The 25160-nt window shown below is 39.8% G+C and overlaps 1 protein-coding gene across 1 annotated transcript in view; it reads left to right on the top strand.

The window, feature by feature from the left end:
* The window catches only part of LOC139687589 (tyrosine-protein kinase Dnt-like), a 772241-nt gene that overhangs the window by 473319 nt on the left and 273762 nt on the right, over positions 1-25160 (top strand). The window contains exon 5 of the mRNA XM_071584808.1: positions 7861-7991. Coding sequence (XP_071440909.1) covers positions 7861-7991 — 131 coding nt within the window. The remainder of the gene's footprint in view (positions 1-7860; positions 7992-25160) is intronic.

The following is a 25160-nucleotide window of genomic DNA, read 5'->3' as shown; positions in this document are numbered from 1 at the left end:
TCTAAACCGACTCTCTGCGAACCAATATAACTTCTGTTACAAGTTAGAAGAGAAATATTGGAAGAGAAAATCGATAGTATAACAGTCCTCTTTTACTTGATGTGAGGAATACGTTTCCGAGAGTTAAATCTGTCAAGCCGTCCATGCACGCACAAAGATTGATGGCCAAGATCCAACTGTGTGTGTTTTTTCGAGTGTTTTTGAGCAATTTTTTCAAATCAAAGAGCGAGAAGCATTATTTTCCAGAATGGCGACTACGCATGGTCTTGACGTTTGAGGGAAATGGAAATATTTGCCGCAAGATGAAAATTCAAGGTTTTAAAACTTCGAGGAACGTCTATGAATCGCGGCAAAGAGAAAGAGAATAAATTTGAGTGGGTTGAATCCGTATCTATGTTGAGGAGAAGGATTGGTTGAAGTGGATGAGGACGTGATCATAGAACGAAGTAATGTAACATAATGTAATCACAGAGGCATAGCGCAGAGCATATTTTCCTTTTTTTCAGCCACTATCAACATACTTGGCAATTGGTTCATTACACATGGTAAGATAGAGACGTTATTTTCCTCTCTTTGGTATGGTGTGGGGGTGAGGTATGTAGGTTGCATCTCCTGCCCTGAGCGGGAGCCGCACTCTTCATTTGGCCATCTCCCTCCATTGTCCCATTCAGCATAACCCACACAACGCAACTCTGTCCATGCTACCCACCCAAAAGCACCTCCTCGCTCATCTTCCGCTCTCTCCTGCAATTATCACCGCAATTATGATACGTCAAGTAAGCAAAGATAAACGATAAAAAAAGAAAGATAAAGATGGCTTGAGTTTAGTGGAGAAGATAATGACATGAAGAATCACAAATATTTAAAGTAAACAACCAATTACTCATAATGCTAACGTAATTTATATCCATAATTAAATATATGAATCTAAGATAAAATCGCCCTTAAGCGCAATTTTTGCCGAATAAACTCATATTTTTGTCATAGTCAGGAGTCATTTACATGCGTTGAAAAAACATTTTTTTTTCATTTCCAAATAAAATATTTACAAGATGAATGTACAATGGTAATAACCAGGTAATGCAAAGATAGCAGTTTTTGTTTATTTACAACCAATCAGTATCGATAATCTTTCCTTATTCAAATAATCATACAAATTTATATCCTGATTAGCCATAAATATTTGGGCTAAGAACGTCTGTCTATCAGTAATTGTTCTGAAAATTAATGAATTTGTATTACCCCTGATATTTTGATGCCAAGCGTGTAAAAAGTTTAGGGAATATACGTAAAGAGGCCTTTAAAATAATATATGTAAATATTTCAAAGAGAAGAATTTTGCCTCAGTTCAATATAAATCTCGCGAACATTTCAATGGTGTGTCATCTTATAATATATTCACACACACCTCAATGAGACACCCTTTCAACCGGTGTTCTTATATTCGATAGATTTCACTCGCCACTAGGTCTCTCGAAGCTTAAATGCCATTACCCCGATGGCAACAGCTCCACCGTCTCCCCCACGACCTTCCTTGCTCTACTGTTCGCTTCTCCCCACTTATTCCTCTCCCCCTACTTCCGTCCCTAGCCCGTCCACCTCCCGCTCCCACCGCTCACAATCCTCCCCCAACTATTAGCGACATGGCGATCACTTAAATCGCATTCTGTTTCCAGAGATCGATAGCCAGTAGTCTTACCTTTTGATGCCACGCACCTGGGAGAGGCGTTTCCATAGCAAAAGAGGGATGAGGATTTCGGAAGGGGGAGGAGGAAGGGGGTGGAGACCTGGGATAGTCTGCCTCGCCGAGGGGTGGTGCGGTCCCGGTCGGGCGACGGTGTCGGCGGCCGCGGTTCCCCTCAAAGACCAGCGCGCCGCGGCGACTTGATGCGACGAAGAGGCGGTCCCTCCCGGGCAACCGCACTGCCCCACGGGGGGTCGCTGCTGCCGCCGTGCGGTTTTTATGGTGCCTCTGCGTCGAATGCCAAGCACACTCCACGCTTCCGGTGGATAAACTCCCTAACCAGAGTGCATGGAGGCCAACGGCGAGCAAGTTCCCTTCAACATTGTACCCGAGGGAATTAATTCGTAGGATTTTTGCTGGGAGTTAATTCTGCCTACCCAATTTGTCATTCTGAAAAGGTTCATAATTTAACAGCCTGAGATAAGTTTGAAATCCAGTTGCACTGCATGCCATTTACGCGAACCTAAGCAAAATTCGAGGATTTAACTGATAATTTCAATAGAAAAAGTTTTAAGACAATTAAATGCATCCTTGAAGGCAATTAATTTAGTAGCACTGAAGAAGGAATTAATGGAAGGCAAAACAATGGAATATATAGCGATATGAACGAGATAGTAGACATGAAGAACCTTCCAAAAGCAACTCTTGCAAGGTAAAACACCTTGAATAATATCTATGCGTAGAGTTCTTTTAGTTATGATGGCCAAGTGTATTGGTTTATTTCAGAAAAATCTGATGAAAATTTGTCATGAGTACTTTATAAAAACATTTTGTCTAAAATGAGTTTTTCAATACCAAATGTAATGAATAGTGATTGTAATGAAAAGGTTTACAAGCCCAGTAAATTTCATTCATTTACATTGATTTATGAAATGAAAGATAAAATCTGTCATGAAATGTTATACCATTTCTTAATACTTCCTTCCACCCTTCGTTCTGTCCAAATTGCCCATCCTTTTCCTCGCCATACCTGGCTTGCCTAACATTTTCATCAATGTCATAGTCTTCAGTATTTCATCCCCAATGAAGATACTCTGCATCCACCTTTCCTGTCTCATTTCCATTTCCTCCAAAAGTCCTTTCCACTCCCGCACCATTCTCAGTTCTTCTTCGTTAGTTTTTCTTTCTTCAGTATTGTCTTTTCCATCATTGTCAATACCCATGTCTCAAAAGCCTCCTATCTATGCCTATCATCTAGCGTCAATGACCCTTTGTACACTGTAAAATCCCCACAGTTAGTGCGAAAGTTTAACTAACCTTTGCTTAACGCCCCTACCATAAATTTCTTCCCTGTGAATACTTCTTCACTTCAGGAAATTCTTCGTCTTTTATCCCTAATACTTCGACCAAAATACTGCAAGATACTGTGTGTATAAGTTAGGCAAAGTAAACTGTTTAACCCGTCCTATTTTATACCCTTACACTTTAACGTTTAAATGAGCTTTATTCTTTCTAGAAAACCTCATATGATGTGCTCATATGAAAATTTGAATACATTTATCTCAGCCCATTACAATCAAATTGATCTTTTAATTCGCCAAACAATGATTGTAATCTCTTAGTTGACTGACGAGCAAAATTAAGGTCATCGATAGGCCTATCTGGTTTTAAAAAATCCTCCCCAGACTATCATTCCCATTTCTAGTTCTTCCCATTTGTCTTTACCCATTTCCTCCACGTGCCCATTGAAAAGCCCAAGTGGTAATGGACACCCGTGTTTAACTTCTTTTTCTAACCGTATCTATCCCGACTCTTACGGCCTTTACGCTCTCCCTAGCTTTTCCCACAAACCTCATTCTTTGCTTAGACTTTCCTCATTTTATTGTACTCTATTTTCACTGTCATTTAATTTGAGTATATGTAGGTGTATTCTTAATTTATATATGTATGTATGTATGGGTGTATATGTGCGTAATTATATATGTATTTATGTATGTGTATGCATGCATGTATGTATGTTTATGTGTGTATGTGTATATGTATGTGTGTGTGGATATGTATGTATATGTGTAGGTATGTGTATGCATATAGTTATGTATGTGTATGTGTGTATATATATATATATATATATATATATATATATATATATATATATATATGAATTGATGTCTGTCTATATGTATTTATGTGTACATATGAATGTAACTATAAGTTTAATGCCCAATATAATATGTAAACATAACATAACAGCTTTATAAAAAGAGGATGGAACACTAATCGTTGATTATAAGTAAAAAGCTAATGCGTTGAATAATTGGTATGCAAGTGTATTTAAGGTTATGGTAAATAAAAAGGATCCCGTAGATACATCTCTGAGTCAACAAGGAGGCGAAAAAATATTAAATACCAAAAGTATTAAAACGACGAGCGCAGAAATTTATAAAAAAATTATGAAAATGAGGGCAAATAAATCAAAAGGGCCAGATGGTATCTCAATTGACTTGCTTAAATTGGGTGGTAGTGTAGTTTCAAATTATATAAATCATTTATTCAATGTTACCTTAAATAATAATGCCCTGCCAAATGCTTGGAAGGAGGCATATGTTACGCCAATTTTCAAAGGAGGAGATAAGGCACTAGTTGATAATTATAGACCGGTAAGCTTGACATCAGTTGTATGCAAGCTATTAGAAAAGATAATGGCTGATTTTCTCTGGGACTTGTGGGAGAGTGAGAATTGGTTGTATAGTCGCCAATACTGTTTTAGAAAAGGGCACTCTTGCGAAACTCAGCTATTAGGGTTCTGCCAAGAAATGTTCGACTCTATGGATGCGGGAATAGAGGTGGATGCTATAATAGTCGACCTGTCAAAAGCCTTTGACAAAGTTGACCACGATCGCTTAATGCTTAAGATGGGCCAATTGCCACTACACACAGATGGAAGAGTAATCTCTTGGGTCAGAAATTTCATGGAAGGTCGAACACAAAGGGTCAAATTAGGAGAAGTGTATTCTGAAAAAACAAGGGTAACATCGGGAGTCCCACAAGGAAGCGTATTTGACCCGCTCTTGTTTTTAATATATATAAATGATCTCCCAATAAATATTAATTCTCAGATAAGACTTTTTGCAGACGACTGTATTATCTACAGGAAAGTCGAAAATGACAGAGACCGTGACAAACTTCAAAGGGACATTAATAAAATGGCAGATTGGGTGACAAAAAATGGGATGGATATTAATGTTAGCAAATGCAAATCCATCACTTTTAGCAATAAGGTAAATGGAAACAATAGGGAATATAAATTCTCAGAAAATGTCATTCCTAGAAGTGATGCTTGCAAATACTTAAGTGTATATTTAACTAAGGACTTAGGGTGGGGGCTAAATGTGGAGTACATCTATAAGAAAGCTTTCAAAACTCTTCATTGGGTGATGAGAAACCTCAAAGGGAGCGTTAGAGCAACCAAGGAGAAGGCTTATCAGACCCTAGTAAGACCAATTTTAGAGTACGCTTCTCTTGTATGGGACCCTCATGAAGAAGGTCATATTAAAAAACTGGAAAAGGTGCAAAGAAAGGCTGCCCGATATGTACTGGGGAAGCATAGGAGGATGGAGAGTGTGTCTGGCATGCTAGAAACGCTGGGCTGGGAACCTCTAGAAACTAGAAGAAAAGTAAGCAGACTTTGTGGAATGTTCCGAATTCTGAAGGGGGAGAAAGCTTGGGCAGATCTTAGGAAAGAGGCGGGGAACCCAAATTTTATAGGCAGAAATGATCACAAATTTAAGGTAAAATGCCGGGCACAGAGAACAAATAAAAAAAATTTTCTTTTCTAAATAGAACAATTGTTGAGTGGAACACCTTACCTGCAAAAATATTCGAGCCCTTTCCTAACAGAGTGTATACTTTTAAGAATAGATGTAAGGCATATATGTAATAATTTGATTGATGTGTGGTGTATTGTATTATATGTAATAGCTTAATTTTTTTAATGTATCTTTTTTTTCTTGCTGATTAATGGTTGTAAATGGGATGGGGATTCACTTGTTTTGTTAAAGAGATTTGTGTTTTGAAGTCTGGTTTTATGTATTATCTTTTGCGATTATTTGGGATTTGTCTGCCACTTGACAATGTCTATCAGCACATGTGTATTTTTAATAATAATAATAATAATAATAAACGACGATGGGTTAAATGGAAGAAGGGACCATTTGATCTCAATTTCGCCCAAATAAAGACCACTATCTATCTATCTATCTATCTATCTATCTTCATCCACCACTCGCATATGCGCATTTTAAGACATATTTACAGGTTGCAGATTAGTCTCCTGTTCCTTCAATCTACCACTATTTTTTGCAATATATTCATTAGCTTTCCCCATTCACTCTATCAAAAACTTTTTTGGAATCTACGAAACAGGAAAATACATCCAGATTGATTGTTTATGTTCCTTTCTATCATTGACCTCATTACTGCTCTGGTAATACACGTATCTTTCCCCTTCTGAACCCAAACTGATAATTCCCCTAAGTATTAATTTTATTTTCTCCTTTACATCTTCTTATTGAAAAATCCAAATAAAACCGCAACTGCGTGACAAATAAAACTTGTTCCAATGTCATCATGTATGACTACATTAATCTTTTATGAGATGAGAGGTTACACTGATATAACGAAATCTTCCAGTTAATTTTCACTTTCATAAACATTATGAATCAGCTCATAAAAACTCTTCCTTCCACTTTTTCCCCGTGATTCGCCAGAAGTAGTTCCATGAGAATGTTGTGTGCACCCACGGCTTTATTTGATTTCATCTCTCTCAATGCTCTTTCTATCTTAAGTTATGTTGTCTCAGTGTCTAAATATGTCATTCTTTACTCGGTCAAATGGTGTATCAACTGCATTTTCTCAAAGATAAAAATATTCCTTAACAGGAACTAAAACATTTTAGTCTGTTAAATTATATTTTCCCTTGGTGTACTTGACTGATACCTTCTTCAGATCAGGTTAATGTTTTCTCCTCTTAAATATCATCTGAAAATGTTGACTGATAGCTTCCTTCTCATTGTTTTACTCAGTGCTCTAACTCATTCCTTTCAATAGACGCTACCTCTCGGAATCTTTTCGTCATTTTTTTGCCATCGATAGCCTTCGCCACTAACCACTAGCCTTATTTCTTTTTCAAGTGCACCTAGATAACTTTCTTCATTTGATTTCGCCGTACATTCTTCTCCAAGCCCACTTCCCGGATGCTTCCGTCATTTGTTCCATTCCAAGTTACCAAACTTCGACGTGCTAATAGCCTTATTGATTTTTAATGTTTACCACCAGCTTATGAATTCTCCAATATTGATGGCTTGTAGTACAAGTTTCCGACCAATGAACCTCTAGACTTCATGCTTACTCTTTCGCTAATCTCATTTTGACCTAGAAGTCTCCTAAAATGTTTCCCTCTTGCCACGCGTCATTTTACAATTGATTTTTTTTTCTTTTGTCACTGTCAGTATTGTGAAAAAATATTAAAACTGCAATTTTGTTTTTCCCTCAAGAATTACACATATTCCTTCGTACTGTTAGTCTTAAAAAAGTGTAATTTTCATTGAGTGTACCATTAATTTGTCCATCAATTCTTAAAACCTCTCCTTAAAAATTATCTTCTAATCTTCTATTGATATCTTGATCAATTTCACGTTCACATTGCATCTAATACCATTGTTATCCCTAACTTACAGTAATGTTTTCATAAAAATTCCGATATGCTATTGTATATGTTATTCTTGGTTCTGCTATTTGATCTTTTCTACAGCAATACCGGCATGGCTAAAAAATTAGTAGATTAAGGGAGTCCTTTTCTCTTACAAAAGTTTCAAGCAATCGTATTCCCCCATATAAAATGGCAGGCCAACTAAAATCCTCCCTTTTCCAAGACCCTTTCCCGACTCTGGAATTCCTCCGCCTCTATATATGGCTTGTATTTCTTGACTATTAAAAATTAATATGTAAGTGTAAAAAACCTGAAATATGTAGAACTATTCACTTATGTGATACCTTGACTACCGAATTGAAATATTTTTCCCGATTTCATATTTGCTTGCATAGTTACCGTCATCCATCTGTTTGAGTAGTGGCTCATTGCATCACTGACTGCTCCCTATCTTTCATAATTCCCGCAGGGTTCGGTTTCCATGCACCGGCTTGAGGAGTGCAGAAATAGAGATTGTGATGCAGTTGAACGTCAGCACTTACAATCCCCTGCACAACGAGACATCACTCAACTTCCGCAGAAACAAGATATGCCTCAAAGGTGAGTACATCTGTCTTTTGCAACAAGCATTGGCATTACTACTCCCACGTTTTACTGCATTAAGTAGCTGTAAATTATAAGCTTTTATATCATTATATATCATACAATATAGAACAACGAATGACAGAGCAAAAACTTTAATTCTTATATAATCATGGTTTTTAAATCCTTTAAAAATTTACCGAGTAATCGCTTCCAATTGTCTATACGCCTTCATAATAGTTACCAACAGTTTATATTTGGCATTATAACTTACAGTAAATAGGAATATTCATGCGTCATTTATATTTGACAGTAAAAATTTGCTTTTACATTACAACCATCTCCGGTTTGTTGAATTCAGCGACCATTTTGTCTAATGGTACTACATTCGCCACTAACTTCTTTACGTCAAAAAAATTAAATCAGTCACTGATGAATAGTTTGAAGTGTATCTCTACTTTTTAATAATTGTTGCAAAAGAAAATATATATTAGGCTACTTTTTTTATAAATAAGTCAAGTTGACTTTACCTTTTGGGCTTCTATACCCAGAAAACTTTTATCCGACTGAGAAAAGTAAAGGGAAGAATTTTCATTTTTTTCAATACTGCTGTTAAAAACTTCAATTAATTCTAATCAATTTTTTCTTGAACTTTTGAATGAATCGGAATTTATTCTGAATTGTTAATTTTAGGTAAAATTAAATAATACAGAAAAAGAAAAATTACTATTGGTGAAATTTTAAACGAGAATTAAAATAAATATTAAACTTGACTTTTTTTGAAATTATTATTCCAGTTGATAGATTTTTAGTTCAGCCAACACCAATATATTTTTGTAGCAATATAACTATTGTCGAATTTTAATCAATTGTTAAGCTAATTTTATCTGTCACTAGTTTTACTAGTTTTCTTCCTCATAAACATCCAAGTGCATATTTACAAATACTTGGGGGCAAACGTCATCGGATAAGCGGCAAAAGCCTCTTTTGGGAATTTGAAATCGTATATTTTCATTGAAATTCCTAAAAAGGATTTTTCCATGAATTCAGTAATTCCCCAAATTTACATACGGAGTAAAATGAATCATTAGCAATTGATAATGTGTTTCCATACATATTGGCCTACCTTTGCCATAAAAAACCGTCTCCACTATAAAACACATGCAATTTTTAGAGGAAAAGGTCATTTCAGTGAAAATTATGTTTTACGAAATTCCAATTTTCAAAGATTGCATTTTAATTGACGCGCAGTGCCATAGAGATCCATATCGCAGTGGCCGTTCGAGTGGTGCCTTAACCTTTATGTGAATGTATTGATTTACCAGAATAATCGCCCTTCCGAATCCTAATGATTCCCCTCCAATTAACATTTTCAAACGTTCCGTACTTCCCTCAATCGGAGCGCATTGCGTGGCGAGAGAAATTAAGCCCGCGGGAGAAGGATTCTTATTTCCTCCGACTGCCGGCGGCGGTTCGTTATTATTAAGCGGCCGCTAGCCCAGCCCCCGCTGATGGGAAGCGTCCCGCAGGGGTTTGTCATCGCCCTCCGAGCGCATCCTCGCTAATCGAACGCCCCACCCCCCTCCCCCTCGGAATGGACGGGGAAGACAAATCACTCCCTCCCTTTGTGAGCCTACCGGCGGCGAATAAATAGCGTTACTGCGAGCACACATGTGCGCGCCACCGTTTTCAATCCCTATTCAACTGCCTACCCTTCTCATGCCCCCCCGCCCCCCGATCCATTCGGGTGTACCTCTGTCTCTCGTGCTGGAAAGGGGAGGGCTGGACTGGCCAGGTATTGGGGAGGACTGTCATTCACAGCGTTGCCAACTCATACTCGGATTTGAGGTTAGAAACATCCTCAAAAGGTGCTAGTTTAAGACTAAGCAAAGAGCGGCAGTAATCAAACGTGTGATTGGTCCGATGTTCAAGAATAGACATAGTACTAAGACATAATTGTATGAAATCCGCGAATATGGGCAATTCCTTTCTCTGTTCCATGAACCGTTCCTTAAGAAATACGAGCATCCGAAATATTGAACCACATATAATGATGGGTTCTAGAAACATCATCTGGCTTATGAGTCCGAGATCTCGCGGGCGACATTCGAACGCACAACGCTAGGATTAACTTGCTCCCTCAGAAATGAACGCATAATGAAATATAATTGAGTTTGGGATTGAATTAATTCAAAAATGAGTACTTTTCCATTAAACCTCTTCCTTTATTTATGTCTGGATTAACATATTATTGATTACGATAGTAGACATTATTAGGAAGACCTGAGTTATTGAAATTGTTTATCGATTTTGGTAGTATATAAATTACTAGGGAAATTTGAAAACTATGACATTCCGCCATGAGGTTTGATGATTTTTAGAAAATGTGAACATTCCGAATCATATTCGAAATTACGATATCGTATCTCGTATAATTGTTCAGAACGATTCTATCGTTAAAAAACATTTAAGAATTTTTTTTTAAATAATTGAAAGTAAGATTTAATATTGAAAATATGGCTTTTTTGTTGAGAAAATTGCACTACTGAGCAAATCATTTGCATATAAAGGAATGGGTTGGACTGAGACGCTGCGTAAAGAAAAGTTTCGTGAAGCTATTCGAAGATCACAGAATAGAAATGGTTATTGAGAAAAGGATAAGAGCTTAAAGTAGAAGCTTTTCTGGTGGAGGTACGGTGAAGGGTTCAGAAAATCTGCCGGGCAGAGAAAAAGTGATGTGCTGATAAAAGTTAGGAAGCTGATGCGAGGGAAATAGAGAATGCGTTAGTTGCTCGTATTAATGGAGCAAGAACTTCGAAAGAGAATATTAAGATCTTTAGAAGTTAAAAAAATGTATTCTGTTGAAAATTGCCAATTTCAAATCAATTAATAACTAATTAATCTTTATAAGTGCCAAATATATATGCGATTAGTTCAAAAATATTTTTGTCTTATCCAAACAAAAGCTTTAGGTTCCCGAGAAAATTGGTACTAAATTTACTCGATATAAGAATGGACAAATTCTCGTAATATGCAAGAATATTAGCGCGATATGAAAATATATCGGATTTTATTGTGGGAGGAGTGAAATCGGCAACACCGGGCCCGTGGCTCCGTCGGAGGGGGCGAGTGGTGTGCGCGCTTGAGCGTGGGGAGGGAAGCGAAGGGGTGTCTACGCTGCCACACCCATCAACTGTGCGAGGGCTCTCCCGAGGCGAGGCCGGGGGCGAGAGGGGCGGAGGAGACCACTCAATCGCTGCAATCTCCGCTCTTGTCCACAGGCGAGAGCCGGGGAAGCGGGGCGGGGCGGGGCAGGAGGGGCGGCTTCCGTGGCCGGGGCTCGCATGAGGAAGTGTACGAGACGGCGGCGGTGGAAGCAGTCGGCAAAGAGTGGAGTGAGGGGGTGGAGGCGATAGGGAATCAGGAGTTCGCGGCCCCTTGCGGCAGGGGGTGTGAGAACGGTCAGCAAAGCCTGGGTGAACTGTCCAGGGGTTGTGGCATCCGATCTAATGCATCTAAGACCTCGTACATGACCGCTTGCTTAAGTACCCACCGGAGTGGTGGAAGACTCAAGCATGACCTTTTTTCACGACATTTTTGCTAATTTAAAGTAGGCTTAACGTAAAATACTTTTAAATGTCCATCCCTTTCCCCATATTGAGAGAGTTGGTCATCTAATACGCAAAATTTTTAATGACTTCTGTTTTACCATAAAATAAATAATCGTAATTATACGGTTCCCTTAAATTCTCATGGACACAGGTAAAATTGGAAAAATTCCTGCACCGAATACATGTGCTGCACCGACCTGTGCCATGACTTGTAGGCTGGGTGAAACGGAAAATATAAGGGGCACAATAATGTAGAGTCCAAATAGATTCGTTTTAAATTATAACGTTTTAAGGTTAAGGTAGGTTTTGGAAGGACACAACTACGAATTAACTATCTCCTAAACTCTCCCAAAGGGTCTCCCAAAACATAATACAGCACCCTACTCTACAACAAGTGCCTCTTCATCTCTGTGTACTTCCTTCCTACCTTCAATATATCTTTACTTTTCCTACCCTTACCACGTTTGCAATACATTCTCCCCTCTATTAAAGCCTTCACCATCCCATTGCCGATCAATATGCTTTAAATCCATTTTTCCTGCCTCATTATGATTTCTCCCAAAAATCCCCTCTCCTCACCCACCATACCCAGCACTTCTTCGTTTGTTTTCTATTCCGTCCAGTTTACCTTCTCAACGCTCGCATTTCAAAAGCCTCCAATCTACGTCTATTCTCCTACTTCAGTGACCACATTTCCGCATCGTACATAACTACGCTCTATATCAAAGGTTTGACGAGTCTTTTCTTAACATCTTTTCTTATCACTCAACGTCCCTGTCATTAACTCCCACCTCCTAATGACAGCCTTTTTCACAAGTGCAATTCTTCTCCTCATGTCCCTTCTACTTTGATTATTTTAGTACAAGACACTTCCGAGATAAGAAGGCTGTTCCACCTGCTCTATTTTTTGCACTCCTATTTTAATGTTAAGATTGGCGTTGTCTACCTAGAAAATTGAATAACTTTTTTGTATTTATTTTTATTGTCATCCCATATCTACCGCACTGATTTTCCAAATCACTCAGCAATGCTTGCTACCCCTTGGCTGACTGACAAACTAGAGCTTGATCATTAGCAAACCTAACTGACTTTACGAATTCCCCGCCCACTTTCATTCCTACCTCCAGTTCTTCCCATGCCTCTTTAATCATTTCCTCTACATACAGGTTGAAAAGCAACGGTGATAATGGGCAACCCTGCCTTACACCTCTTCCTAACACTACCCATCCAGACTCCCCCTTTCCCACTCACACCTGAGCAGTATGAGACATGTTCAGGTTGGGGATTAGCCTCCGTTCCCTCCAATCTATTCCTATTTTCTCAGTATACTCATTAGTTTTACCCAATTCACTCTATCAAACGCTTTTTCGAAATCTACGAAACAGGCAAATACATCAGAATCGTATTCCATATTCCTCTCTATTAGTGACCGCATTACTGCAATGGCCTCACGAGTACCTCTCCCCTTCCTAAACCCAAGCTGATTATCCCCTAAGTAATCATTTGCCTTGCTCTCCATCCTTTAGGTTATGATCATGAGAACCTCTATAGCTGCATGGGAAATCAAACTTATTGTTCTGTAGTCCTCACGTGATGTAGCCTTAACCTTTTTTGGAATAGAAACTAAAACTGATCCTTCAAAAGTTTCCGGCCAGATTCCCTCTCCATAGATACTATGAATCAGTCCATAACCTCTTCCACATTTTAGTAGGAATGTTGTCTACCCCAGGCCTTGTTTGATTTCATCTCCCTTAATGCCATTTCATCCTCATTGTCGAGTATGCCTGGACCTAAGCCATCTTCCTCTACGTCATATTCTCTTTCTATGTTTAAGCTTACTGGCCTGAGTTCTATACCATACAGTTCTTACATTTCTCTGAGATCTTTTCTATTTCAACTATAATCTTAACCGACTTATTTCTAACTGTTAACACATCTTTTCTTCTTACTTCCCGATAGTGATTTTACCTAGCTGTATAGCTCACCAATTTTATCTTTTCTCTGAAAATTTTCCATATCCTCATATTCTCCATTTTTCCGTATCCTCCGTATTCCAACCATACTACTTTTGGTTTATTCGTAACTCGTCTCAAATTTTTATTTCACTCTTTGTATTTCATTTTGCCTACCTCTATGTTTCATACTTCCATTTTCTTCTCTCATCCATCTTTGTAATTATTTCCTCCGTCATCCATGGTTTCTTTGTCATTTTCTCGTTAACGATTCCTATAATTCCTTTAGCGGCTTTCGATATTTCTTTCTTGATACATTCCCATTTTTCTTCGATAGTACTCAGCTCTCTACCGCCATCGATGATTTTCTCAACAATCTGCTGATAGTCCTTCCTTGTCAATCCATTCAATATTTTTATGTTCCATTTCCTAACCTGCCGCCCCTGCCTAATCTTTTTGAAACGGACGCTACACTCCAAAACAACTAAATTGTGGTGAGTCATAATCCGCTCCCGGGAAGCTGTGCAAATTGAATACACTATTTCTGAATCTGTGCCTAATCATTGTATAACCTAACTGATACCTTTCTGAGTCACCTGGCATTTTATATGTATACCTACGCCTTTTGTGGTGTCTAAACCAAGTGTTGGTGATGACTTACCCCTGTCTCCTGCAGAATTCAATTGCTTTCTCCCCGCGGTCATTCCTCGTACCTAAACCGTAGCCCCCTACCTCATCACCATATCATCCTTCGCCTACCCTCTCATTCCAATCACTATCAAATGTTTCCCTACAGGAACACACACAATTAGTATGTCCTCTAACTAATCGTATCGGCTTATTCATCCTTATGATAGCTTGGTGGCATATACATGCCTGAACAATGACCCACAAGCCCCCAATGTGCGTTCAAATGCAACACTTACTAGGTTGAAAATGTTTCTTTACTGATTTAAATCCAAATCTATTTTTTTCAATGCGCCAGGTATAGCTTGCAGTCATCCGTTTACACATTTTTAGGGAAAGAAGCAATTTTTCGATACATTACGGATATTTGGCCAAGGATGCGTGATATCAGAAACCTGGAATGGTGAAAGCCCTCTCCACGCCTCTTCAATTTCCGTTCAAAGGCTCCCGGCGGAAAGGAGGGGGTGTGGCAGGGGGTGGGGAGGGCAAGGGAAGAGATTGATGCTAAGAAGTGATAAGTGGGGAAACGATTCGGGAATGGAAGGGCGCAATAGAGCGAGGGCCGTGTTCAAATCATGCGACGAGTGTAGTGACGATGCATCCGAGAGGTAGTCAGATGGACATCGGGGAGAAATGACGAGGGACGTTTACGCGGAGGGACGGGGAAGGAATTGAGATGGGCGGCGAACCGATCCCGGAGCCGATAACTCGTGATGGCGGTAAATAAACAGGGGGATGGGGGAGGAGCGGTGGGTGCGTAGCGACCCACGGGGTGGTAGCGGCGGTGTCATTCCACTCTTGGTTGTCGACCCAACTCCCTGGAAACGGAAGTTTGGGGTGTGAGGGAACAAAACGAGATACCGCCACCGTCGCCCGTGCGTCAATCCCATTCGATGCCAATCCGATCGCCCCACCCCTCCCCCCATCCTCACCCACCGCTCCAAACTGATCGCTTTTGTTTCACGCTCCCTCCTCCTCCCTCTCTGGTGATTGAGTTTTACCAGTTCGGGGGGGGAGGGGGGGCGGCGGTCGGGAGAGAGGACCCTGGTGGTGGCGTTCTGGGCCCCTCCGGAGCGACAAATCTTCCCCCGGGAAATTGAGGTGGGACGCTCGGACGCCTTCTTTTGTTCCCGCGAATTCTCTGGCTCTTCACGCTTGGAGCGTCGTCGGTCGTCCATGGACATGTAGGCGCATACTATAAGCGCACGCACGCTGCGTTACGGCCACCCCTCCGACTCTCCCACCCTCGCCCGCCTCCTCCGCGGAGAAGTGGCTTCATCCGCAAATTCGTACGGTGATGGAATCGTTTCCGGGTCAGGAGGGGTCGTATTTCGTGGCTGACGTTGAGATTCCGGGGCGTCGAGCAAGGTTTTCTTTTTTTGGTCGAAATAATGCGCAGCTGGCGTTCTATTTGCGTCGTCAGATATTCTATTTAACTGTCATGTAATTAAGTTGCAATTTTTTGATGTCCTGTGCTTGAAGACGTTGATTTCAAATACATTTTTATGGGGTACACAATCCAAACTTTTAGAAACGTGGAAAGTAATCGAAAAGTATCTGCTGTCGAAGAATAAAATTGCACAAAGATATTTTCGTTTCAGAGCTGGACTTGGCATTTTTCTGGAAACGTGGAAATTAATATTAACTCCTTTATGGTTTTTCAATCGATTCAAGGCGTATTTAATGTCATTAAATGTTTTTTAATAACGTGGAACTCAACTGTGTAATCTCAACTTTTGTAAACTGTTAAAAAAATATGAAAATTCAATTCTGCCATTTGGAATATATCTAATTTTTTTCCTTTTTTTCGTTAATTTATATAAGACACGACTATATATGTATATGGCGAAAGGTATATCGTACACTGTTTATAATGTGGCAATTTTACTAGCACCGAGGTTTTTTCATATTCTAACTCTGTGATTACCTCTATCAGTGCCCAACGGATGAAACTGGAGGTCAACAATATTAGAGAGTATAGTCGCCGGGGCTATGTTTCGTTTAAATTTCTCTCGTGCCTTGTAAAGTTGCAACCACAATCAAGTTGATCGCACCAATAAATGGTTGTGGTAACGGCATTCAGGAATGTTAACGTTATTAAAGTCTACGTATGCTCGTGAATCTATTTACCCTGATCATATATTCTAGTTCTACAGTGTCCTATTTTTAAATGAAATTTCACTCGACACTTGAAGAGGGCAATGATCGAGGAATCAACCTCTAAAACTTCAGAAAAAATTACTATTTGCAAAATTTCCACGAACAGATGACATGGACTGTGGAAGTTATTTTTGAATTAATTCATCCGTTCTTAACCTTGTAATTACAGTAGCTGGAATGAAAAAAGAAATATGAGGACAAAGGAGGTAAATTATATGAAATCCACTTTTTAATTTTCCGTATTTCGGCACATTTCGCCAGCGTTTGGTGACAGATTAATATTTATAAAAAAAGCTTAAAAAATAATTGCTTGTACTTGAAGATAACATTTTTTAAACCGAAATCGCATTAACAAAAACTGTTGCTTGAAGTTTGCCTAATCTATTATTTCTTCCTTCTCAATATTGAGAAATTACACTAAGTAAAATCTGATATTCTGTTTCTTCGGGATACATTTTAAATGGATATTACCCAAACATATAGTTCTTTAAATCCACACTCACACAAGGGGATGAGATTGAATGAGTTCACAACCGAGTAATTCATGTTTCCATCGTAGAAACTAAAATTTTTGAAAATAGTCGTGAAGGTCTCAGTCAGTTTATACAAATGTTCCCCGCAGTTGCTCGTGCTGTGCAAATCATCAATATGTCAGAGTTTAACTCTGATAAAATTGTTTAAGGCTTGCAGTTTTGATTTCCTACACACTACTCTATTTCTGCACACCTGTAATACCCAAGCAGTGTAATTCGTAATGTTTCAATGGTGTTGTGATTCTCGTGATGACATGGGAAAAATTGATGCTTGGAAAAATTTTAAAAATAAATAATACGAGAGAAAGTAAGATGAAAGATGAAATGTTGAATTTTCCATTTCTTCGATCATTTTCAATAAGAATGGCCAAAGGAACATATAAGTTACATCAGCATCCAATTGATTTGAAAGTGTTAACCAGTTCTTGGAGTGCCGCCCTATTTGAAAGGAAAAAATATTAATTCGCCGGGGTTTTTCAAACGATGATTATCGTATTAACCAATTGTGGCGTATCGATAAAAAATCCCTTGAATCTCCGGGGATAGAATCGGATTCCTACGCTCGGGAAACCATTGCCTTGGCCATTCTATCAGTCTGAAATCCCTTCGCCCCCTCTTCCCATTCTCATTTGTCCTACGGACACGAATTCAAAATTAGTTTCCCATTCCACTGAGCGCACGAATTAACAACGGAGAGCAAATAAACGGATCGCGCGATAGACGTGTCTATGACGGGGCGGAGATGATCCCAGAGGGCGCCAATACGCGACCGGGACGCCGAGCGAGGGAGGGCGGGTGGAGGGGGGGCAGCGGGGGCGGAAAGGGGATTGACGGGGGTAGATGGGGGCAGGGGGGTTGGGGTGGCAGGGGGAGGACGAACAGTCATCAATAGGATGGCTGCGATCCCGGATCCCCTCCCATCTCCATTTGCGGTTTGTAAATCACAGCAACAACGGATTGATAGTTCTCTCAATATGCAGTCGCCGCCACCCAAATGCACGTGACGGCCGTCGCTGGCCTCCTCGAAGCAAGGACATTGCGGCGACAGACGATTGAGGCCCGCCCTTTGCGCATTGCACCCGCAGATGACTGCTCGGTTTTATTTCAATTACACTCTCGAGCACAGATATAGCACCCCAGTAAGGCTTGGCCATGTGATGGAGGCTAGGGAATCTGCCAGAGTACGACTAAAAGATAGGTTTATGAAAGATAAAACTGGGACAGGTGAACTGCTGTTTTTCATCGGAAAATCGGAAAGGCTTTTGGAATGGACAAATTTTATCACGGCAGTTCACTGATGATTTTAATTTCACCTATCTCTTTTTGACTACATTACGGAAGTTTTGGAAATTGGCGTAAAAAGAAGGCTTAATTTCAACTTCTAGAATTATTGTGTACCCATGAACGACTGAATGTAATATATAGGAAGGTTACCTATTCCCAAATTATACTTAGTTACGAGAATAAGGCATAGTTACGGGTGGCACCGAAATACTGTCGTAGCACTGGGCTGTGGAAATTTTTGCTTTCAAGCAAATAATTTTTTTATTAAATTCATGTGAAGTGAAAGATTTCTCAGCAAGTGAATGAATGCATAGAATATGAAATTAAACTTTAGAATTTATATGTCTCTTCGTGTCCTATAAGTTACTTACGCCTACTACGGTAGCAATACGTACGATCTAATGCTGGTGATTTAAATAACCTTGGAAATGATCTACTCCTCGTATTCGTGATGATATATTATCCAAGTAACACTAAATATTCCCATTTATCCACCAAAGATAACCACATACGCGAGGGCTGGCCAGAAAGTAACTTAAATATTGAAATAAAATATGAACCTAATGATAAAACAAAGTTTTATTACAAACATTTGAAAGGCACATTCTTTAATTATTTTTTTACATATTTTAATCCGAATCGAGGCATTTATCATACAGATAAACATGCTCTTCAATTCCGTCCCTGAAGAGATCTGCCGCCCTATATTTTAATCACTTATTTTAACCAGCATGCAATTCTGCGTCAATGTCAAAGCGTTGCGTCGCAATTCACGTCTAGCGAGAGATCCACATTCGGAAAACAGCGATTTTTACGAATTTTTCTGTTGATTTTCACAGTCAGATCATCCGTCACAAGGCTAGGCTGAACATTACGGTCCTCGAGAATATTGGTGCGGCCATTTGTAAAATGAACGTACCACTGCCTAACTTCACCTTCACTCATTATTCCGCCTCCGTACACTTCACTAAGTTGCCTAGGAAATACAATTGGCTTGTGGTTTTTTACCAGCAAAAACTAATCACAGATCGCATTTCACCACTCGCAGGATTTTCTAATGCAGCGCACATTTTAACAGCTCACAGTGAGCAAAATAGAAGAACCACGCTCTACACACTACCACAGCACGATGCATACTGAGTGTAGGGACGTTTTGACACCAAGATGGTGTCACACTATACACCGCTATGCCAGGTCATAGCGTAAATTACTTTATGGTCAGTCCTCGTATTTACCATTTACAGATGTTGAAAAAGATTGGTAATTTTTTTAATATTTACTCGATGTCTTCTGGACGTTTTCTGGTCTCAGAGTCACAGGATAGTATTGAATATTAGAAACTGGGGCCAATAAATATTTTCTGTAATTCATTGGTAAAATGACTAAAATTGACTGCCATAGATCAGCACTTTCTCCGTGAACTCAAGTGGATTGAAGTGCTGAGTTTGCATAAATTCCTTATATGGATTCCTACTGTATATGACTGAATTGAGATTGATAATCTGAATTATTTAATTCGACTCAATTAGCTTGGTGATTGTATGAAAAGTTTCTTGCGTACATATTTTAATGTAAGGAATTTTAGATATGTAAGCAACGGAAATTAGTTTAATATGAATTTTGATAGGGATGGGCCTGATTCAATGAATTTATAAAACGTTTCAAAGGGAATAAATTAGTTTAGAATGGCATTACATATCCAACACTAAATTATAGGTGTCTTAAAATACATGTGTGATGACAATTGGTATTATCTCATTAACCACTCACCGATGAATCACTAATTGCACAATATGGAATAAATACTTTCAGTTATAGAGGCGTATATGACATCCATATAGTACTCCCAATGACAGCTCCTTGGAATTAATGCGTATGTATGTGAAATATGAGGTGAACATAAAAGAAAACTAATTTATTAGCCTTTCAAATATAACGATGGAATTTCTTTTAGGTCAAATACGCGATGGGCGGAAATATATCCCTTACTTTGCGTATAACCTTCTATCTATGTCCGCTTGAGTTCTAAAATGCGTTGTAGTGAGCGAATGAGAAAGTTTTTCGAAAACTCCAGTACTGGTACTTTATCGTACAGAGAAGAATAAGTATTTCAAAACTAAATATCGTGTTTTTGGATGTGCCGTGTTTTTATTATTCTCAGAAACTAAATTGTTATATATTTATTTAATATTTATCGTTTCGGCTTGAAAATGGTCATTTACCAACCAATTTCTTCTATAATTGATTCATAAAACGAGCGACATACCTATCGGCTGGATGATTCACCATTTCCCATACACTAGTGTTGCCATAAGGAAGATCTTAAATGGTTGGTTTGCTGACGTATGTGTCAGATTACACGCCTCATATTTGGCTGGGTTGACACATAAAACTTAAGAGAGAAGGGTAGTTTTTTACATATAATTCATTGTTTCGCATTAATTCAACTTTATTTCGAATTGCCACGTGACGATGCATTTATCTCTTATTTCACCCTAACGCAATCTCGTCTTCGGGACCGAAAATTTTTGCGCACGCCACCACTACCGCAGAGCATGATCCATGTTCAAATACGTCCGTGCTTAACATAAATGATTTCTTTTTTTGGGGATCCTTCAGATGAGCAAGCACTATTTCCGTGATCAGTGGGAAGTGTGCTGGGCGACTCGGTCCAGACCGGGTCACCGGAGTTCGGGCATCCCGGATGGCTCGCCACGGTGTGAGGGGTGGTGAGGGCGAGTGGCAGGGGGCTGCTGATTTCAGCATTCAGGGGTGGGAAAGAGAGCCAGCCCTCTGTTCTCTTTGTCCTCCTCGCGCCCGCGTTCGCGTGGCGTTTGTCATTTGCGACAGCGTTATTGCGGGGATCGTAAATGTTTTTGGATTTTTTTCTCGGTCCTTTCATCCCCCGGAAAGGGTTTTGGACGCCATGGGCGCGGGAGGGAGGCGTCGTAAGGGGTGGGAGGGTACGAAGCTTTTTATCCGTTGCAATGGCGTCGTCGCGTTGAAGCGCTGGCATTTTGCGGCGGTGGGATGGGGAGGGGGGGGAGTGGGAACGTAGAATGACCGCGTGTACTCTCGGCGATCTCTGTGTTCCCTGACCGTAAAATGAAAGAAATTACGATGAATTCCCATTTTTTTTACCATACGCAACCCACGAGGTTATTTTGCGCTTGTAAATGAAAAACATATAAATCAAAAATCGTTCGGTCGTTGTTTAGGACGAGGCTTTTCAAAAAGGAATGATTTAATAATCACCGCTGGCGTTTTTGTGCCACTGCTGTCCGTATTGATTTTTTTCGCCCATTTCAAATTTTTTTTATATGCTGAAAATTAATTGCAGTCGTTTTGGAAATTTTATTATTTCCGTTTGATCAATTAATTATGCTGAAAAGCTCTTTGAGTTTTCTCTCCTCCCGGGGCAATACTTTAGGAAATCGTATATACATGTGGAATATCCCATTAATTCACCTCCTAACGATAAAAACGGGAAGGATTCTCTCGTGAATCAATGTGACTTTTTCATTTTACAGGATACTTTTGTATGGAGGGGGGAAAACTCTTCATCGCTTTTCAAATAATTTGCTTCAATGCAGAGCTACATTGAATAATTATCTCTGGAATTTAACAAGCTTTTAATGCATCCGTATCAATGATTTCTCGTGAAAATAAAGTACTATGACAATAAAGCGATCAGAAAGGCATAAGTCGTTATATTTGTTTGCTAATGTGAATTTCTATAAAGGAAACTGTGCCTATAAAAATAAAATGGGCTGCACAAAATGGACAATGAGAGCAAGCAATAATTTATGTATTCATTCATCAAATATTTATTCCTTTAGAGACATTTTTGAATTATCTCTATCGTTTATTATCACATTTATGCGTGTAAATACTCATGTCAGCGGCACTGTAATATAATGACTTTGGAGGGCGAACTTATACTTTAGCCTTTTCTCTTATTGGCTAATGTAGTAATTTTATGGCTGCCAAAAGTCAAGCCGACTTGCAGGCGGATATCACGAATTGTCTTACTCAAACTATTGTATTTAAAGCAATATTTTATCACACTTTAAATTATAGAATGGTTATGGGAACAGAGAAGCTAACTAGTTCTTCAAGTAGTGAAATCATGAAATTTTATATGCCAACGGATTATTCGTGATCCTCTTTGCCTCAAAATTCATTATTTTGCTGTAAATGATGGGGTTGCTCAAATTTTAGTTTTTTTTGCCTCGGTTTATTAAAGGCTGACATTTCCTACTAGTGCTTGGGATACTATATTTCCTTCCCTCAAGACCTGAATGGCACCTTTCTCGGAAGTAATGAGGATACTTTTACAGACAAAGAAATCGAAAAGGTTACGTCTATTTCCTGCAGTCCTTTCTAGCTGTTTGAGCCTATTGATGAAATGTTCCATTTAAAAGTATTCTCGCGGTTAAGTGGTACATGCTGCTAAATAAATCGATTTTCACGTTTTATTTTCGGTCAAAACAATTGTTCCTGTTCCAAATGGCAACAAATACGTGTACTTGATTTATTTTACTGAGACAAATGTGTTTTTTGAAAATTATTTTTTAATGTGCCCAGTTTTAGATTGAAAAAATCCCTATTCGATAGGTGAGTTAGTTCTCACGTTTTTTCCAACGAATCATAATAATAAAACGTCAGAGTGTAGTGAGTCAAATCCTTCCCATTTGCCTCCTGTGGTATTTCAGAAAGATCTGGCACTTGAAAAATCACAGCCTTAGCGGGGAGAATCGTCACTTTTCTTCATAAATGATTCAAAAAAATGGTTATTTTAGATATTCCCCGATAATCTTACACGCAGTTAATGAACATGATATTCAATTAAAGCCCAAGTTCATTTATTTGAGGAGAGAATGTGTATTTTTAGTTTCATCGCTCGCGTATTTGCGAATAATCTGCACGTAACATACGCAAACTAAGAAGGTCGTGGATTAAGGGGACACGGAACGCTAATTCATCGACTGAGTGCGCGGTGAGAAAACACTCTTTCAACACGCATTCAAACAGACACCCGTTCGCGCGCGCATTAGTTTACGAATTTCTCTCGATCGCAAAAGAGCGGGATTCCGCCATCCATCGGAATTAGCCAGCAAGGGGTGGGTAGAGGGGGGAGGGGCAGTTTTTTTTATCGGAAGAGGCGAGAGAGTGTGTAAGAGAAAGAGAGAGAAGTGTGGCAGGGCTGTGCATCGTGCACGGGGGTTGGGAATGGGTTTTGATCCGAAATTCCGCCGCCCCTGTCCAGCTCTCCTTTCAGCGGGGCACTCCCGATTGAGTGAATCAAAAGCAGCCTTTCGAATTCAATTGCAGGGAGGGAGGGGGGAGGAGTGATGGGGAAGGCGTGGGGTGGGGGTCAAGCGGGTTACGAGGGGGAGTGGTGTGGATTTCCACTCGGGGGGGGGGGGGGAGGCGGAGGGGGAAGTGGCGGAGGGGGAAGTGGCGGAGGGGGAAGTGGCGGAGGGGGAAGTGGCGGAGGGGGAAGTGGCGGAGGGGGAAGTGGCGGAGGGGGGGGCCACCGATCGCGAACCCCGAGTGTCCTACACCATCCACTCCCCCCTTTCCCGTTTCACTCACCCCTTCCCCCCCCACTCCGGGCACCCCATATCGCGCCCCCCTATCTCCGACTCCCATTGCAAACTCGCCCGTCTCATCGCAGACACCCCATCGCCCACCGCGCTATCCCTTATTCCGCGTGATTAATTGTAATGTGTGGTCAGCATTTCGGGAGACCGCACCCAGTGCTCAACATGGAGGATCAATGGTCGTCCAACTCTTATGCCCACTCTCTCATTGGTCCATCTCTATCCCGCTCTCCCCCCACCCACTTCATCTTTATTTCCCTCTCTCTTTCCTACACCCTTCCCCTCTCTCTCTCTCTCTCTCTCTCTCCCCAGCCCCTTCCCTCCTCTCTATCCCTCGCCCTCCCTTTATCCTCAATTCCATCTCGCAATACATCCTTCCAACATCCCGATCCCCATTCTCTTCCACACTTAATTTTTCTTTCAGTTACCACACATCACTCCCTCTTTATAGGTCCGTTTATTTTCTGCTTCTCCTTTTCATAAATAATTCTTTTAATTCATTTATTGTTCGCTCAGTGAATATAACAATTTACGTTAAAAATGCATTAAAAATTACCATGATTTTCTTTTTCCCTTCGGCTTGGAGTTCTTAGTGCCATATCCGCCGTTTGTTCTGGTCCTACTTAATATGTGCTTGGCTGTTCGTGCGTCGAGGCATGAGGGTCTGATCACTGCTCATTCTTCATCTTCAAACCATTATTTCCCACTCCACTCTTTCGTCCCTATCTATCTCTTCCTGTACCAATTGATGTTTATTTTCAATAACATACGATTACCATATTTACATGTGATATTAATGATGATGATTAAATGAGAAAAGAGATACAGAAATGTATACATGTAATGATCTCAGTTCATGGTGAACACCGTCGTCAGTAACAACAAGTACATCTATTCTTTTTTGCAGAAGATACACCACAGAAAGTTTATTTGCAAAATATAATCAAATATCTCGGGAATTTTGACGGTCACTTTTTTATACCATAGTAAATGATACGGGTACTTCGTAAGCTTTATCATTAGTAAAGCGCGTTTCTCCATGCCAACGGCTTTGCTCATTTTTTATCCCACCACCATTTAAATGCTGCTAGCCATCTTTTCGGGTAATAAAAGTTATGAGGGGGATTTGTGGTATTACTTGAATAGGATGACGCACATTCAATTTCCCAATGGTTAAATTTAGGTTTTACGGTGGGTATCCTGATTTTGTGGTGACAATTCTGACTTAGGAAAGTAATTTGCTGGTGCAGACACTTGAATTTAATGTAAATATTAAGAAAGCTTAGCGATGAAAAAATAATATTTTGGATTTTATTAATAAAAAGGGTGCTAAAATATTAGTATTAAAAATACT

The sequence above is a fragment of the Hetaerina americana genome, unplaced genomic scaffold (assembly GCF_022747635.1).
Source record: "Hetaerina americana unplaced genomic scaffold, ioHetAmer1.1.p SCAF_2, whole genome shotgun sequence".
In the NCBI taxonomy this organism is placed as follows: domain Eukaryota; kingdom Metazoa; phylum Arthropoda; class Insecta; order Odonata; family Calopterygidae; genus Hetaerina; species Hetaerina americana.
Note: the sequence above shows the minus strand (reverse complement) of the source record. Positions and strands in the feature narration are given on the sequence as shown.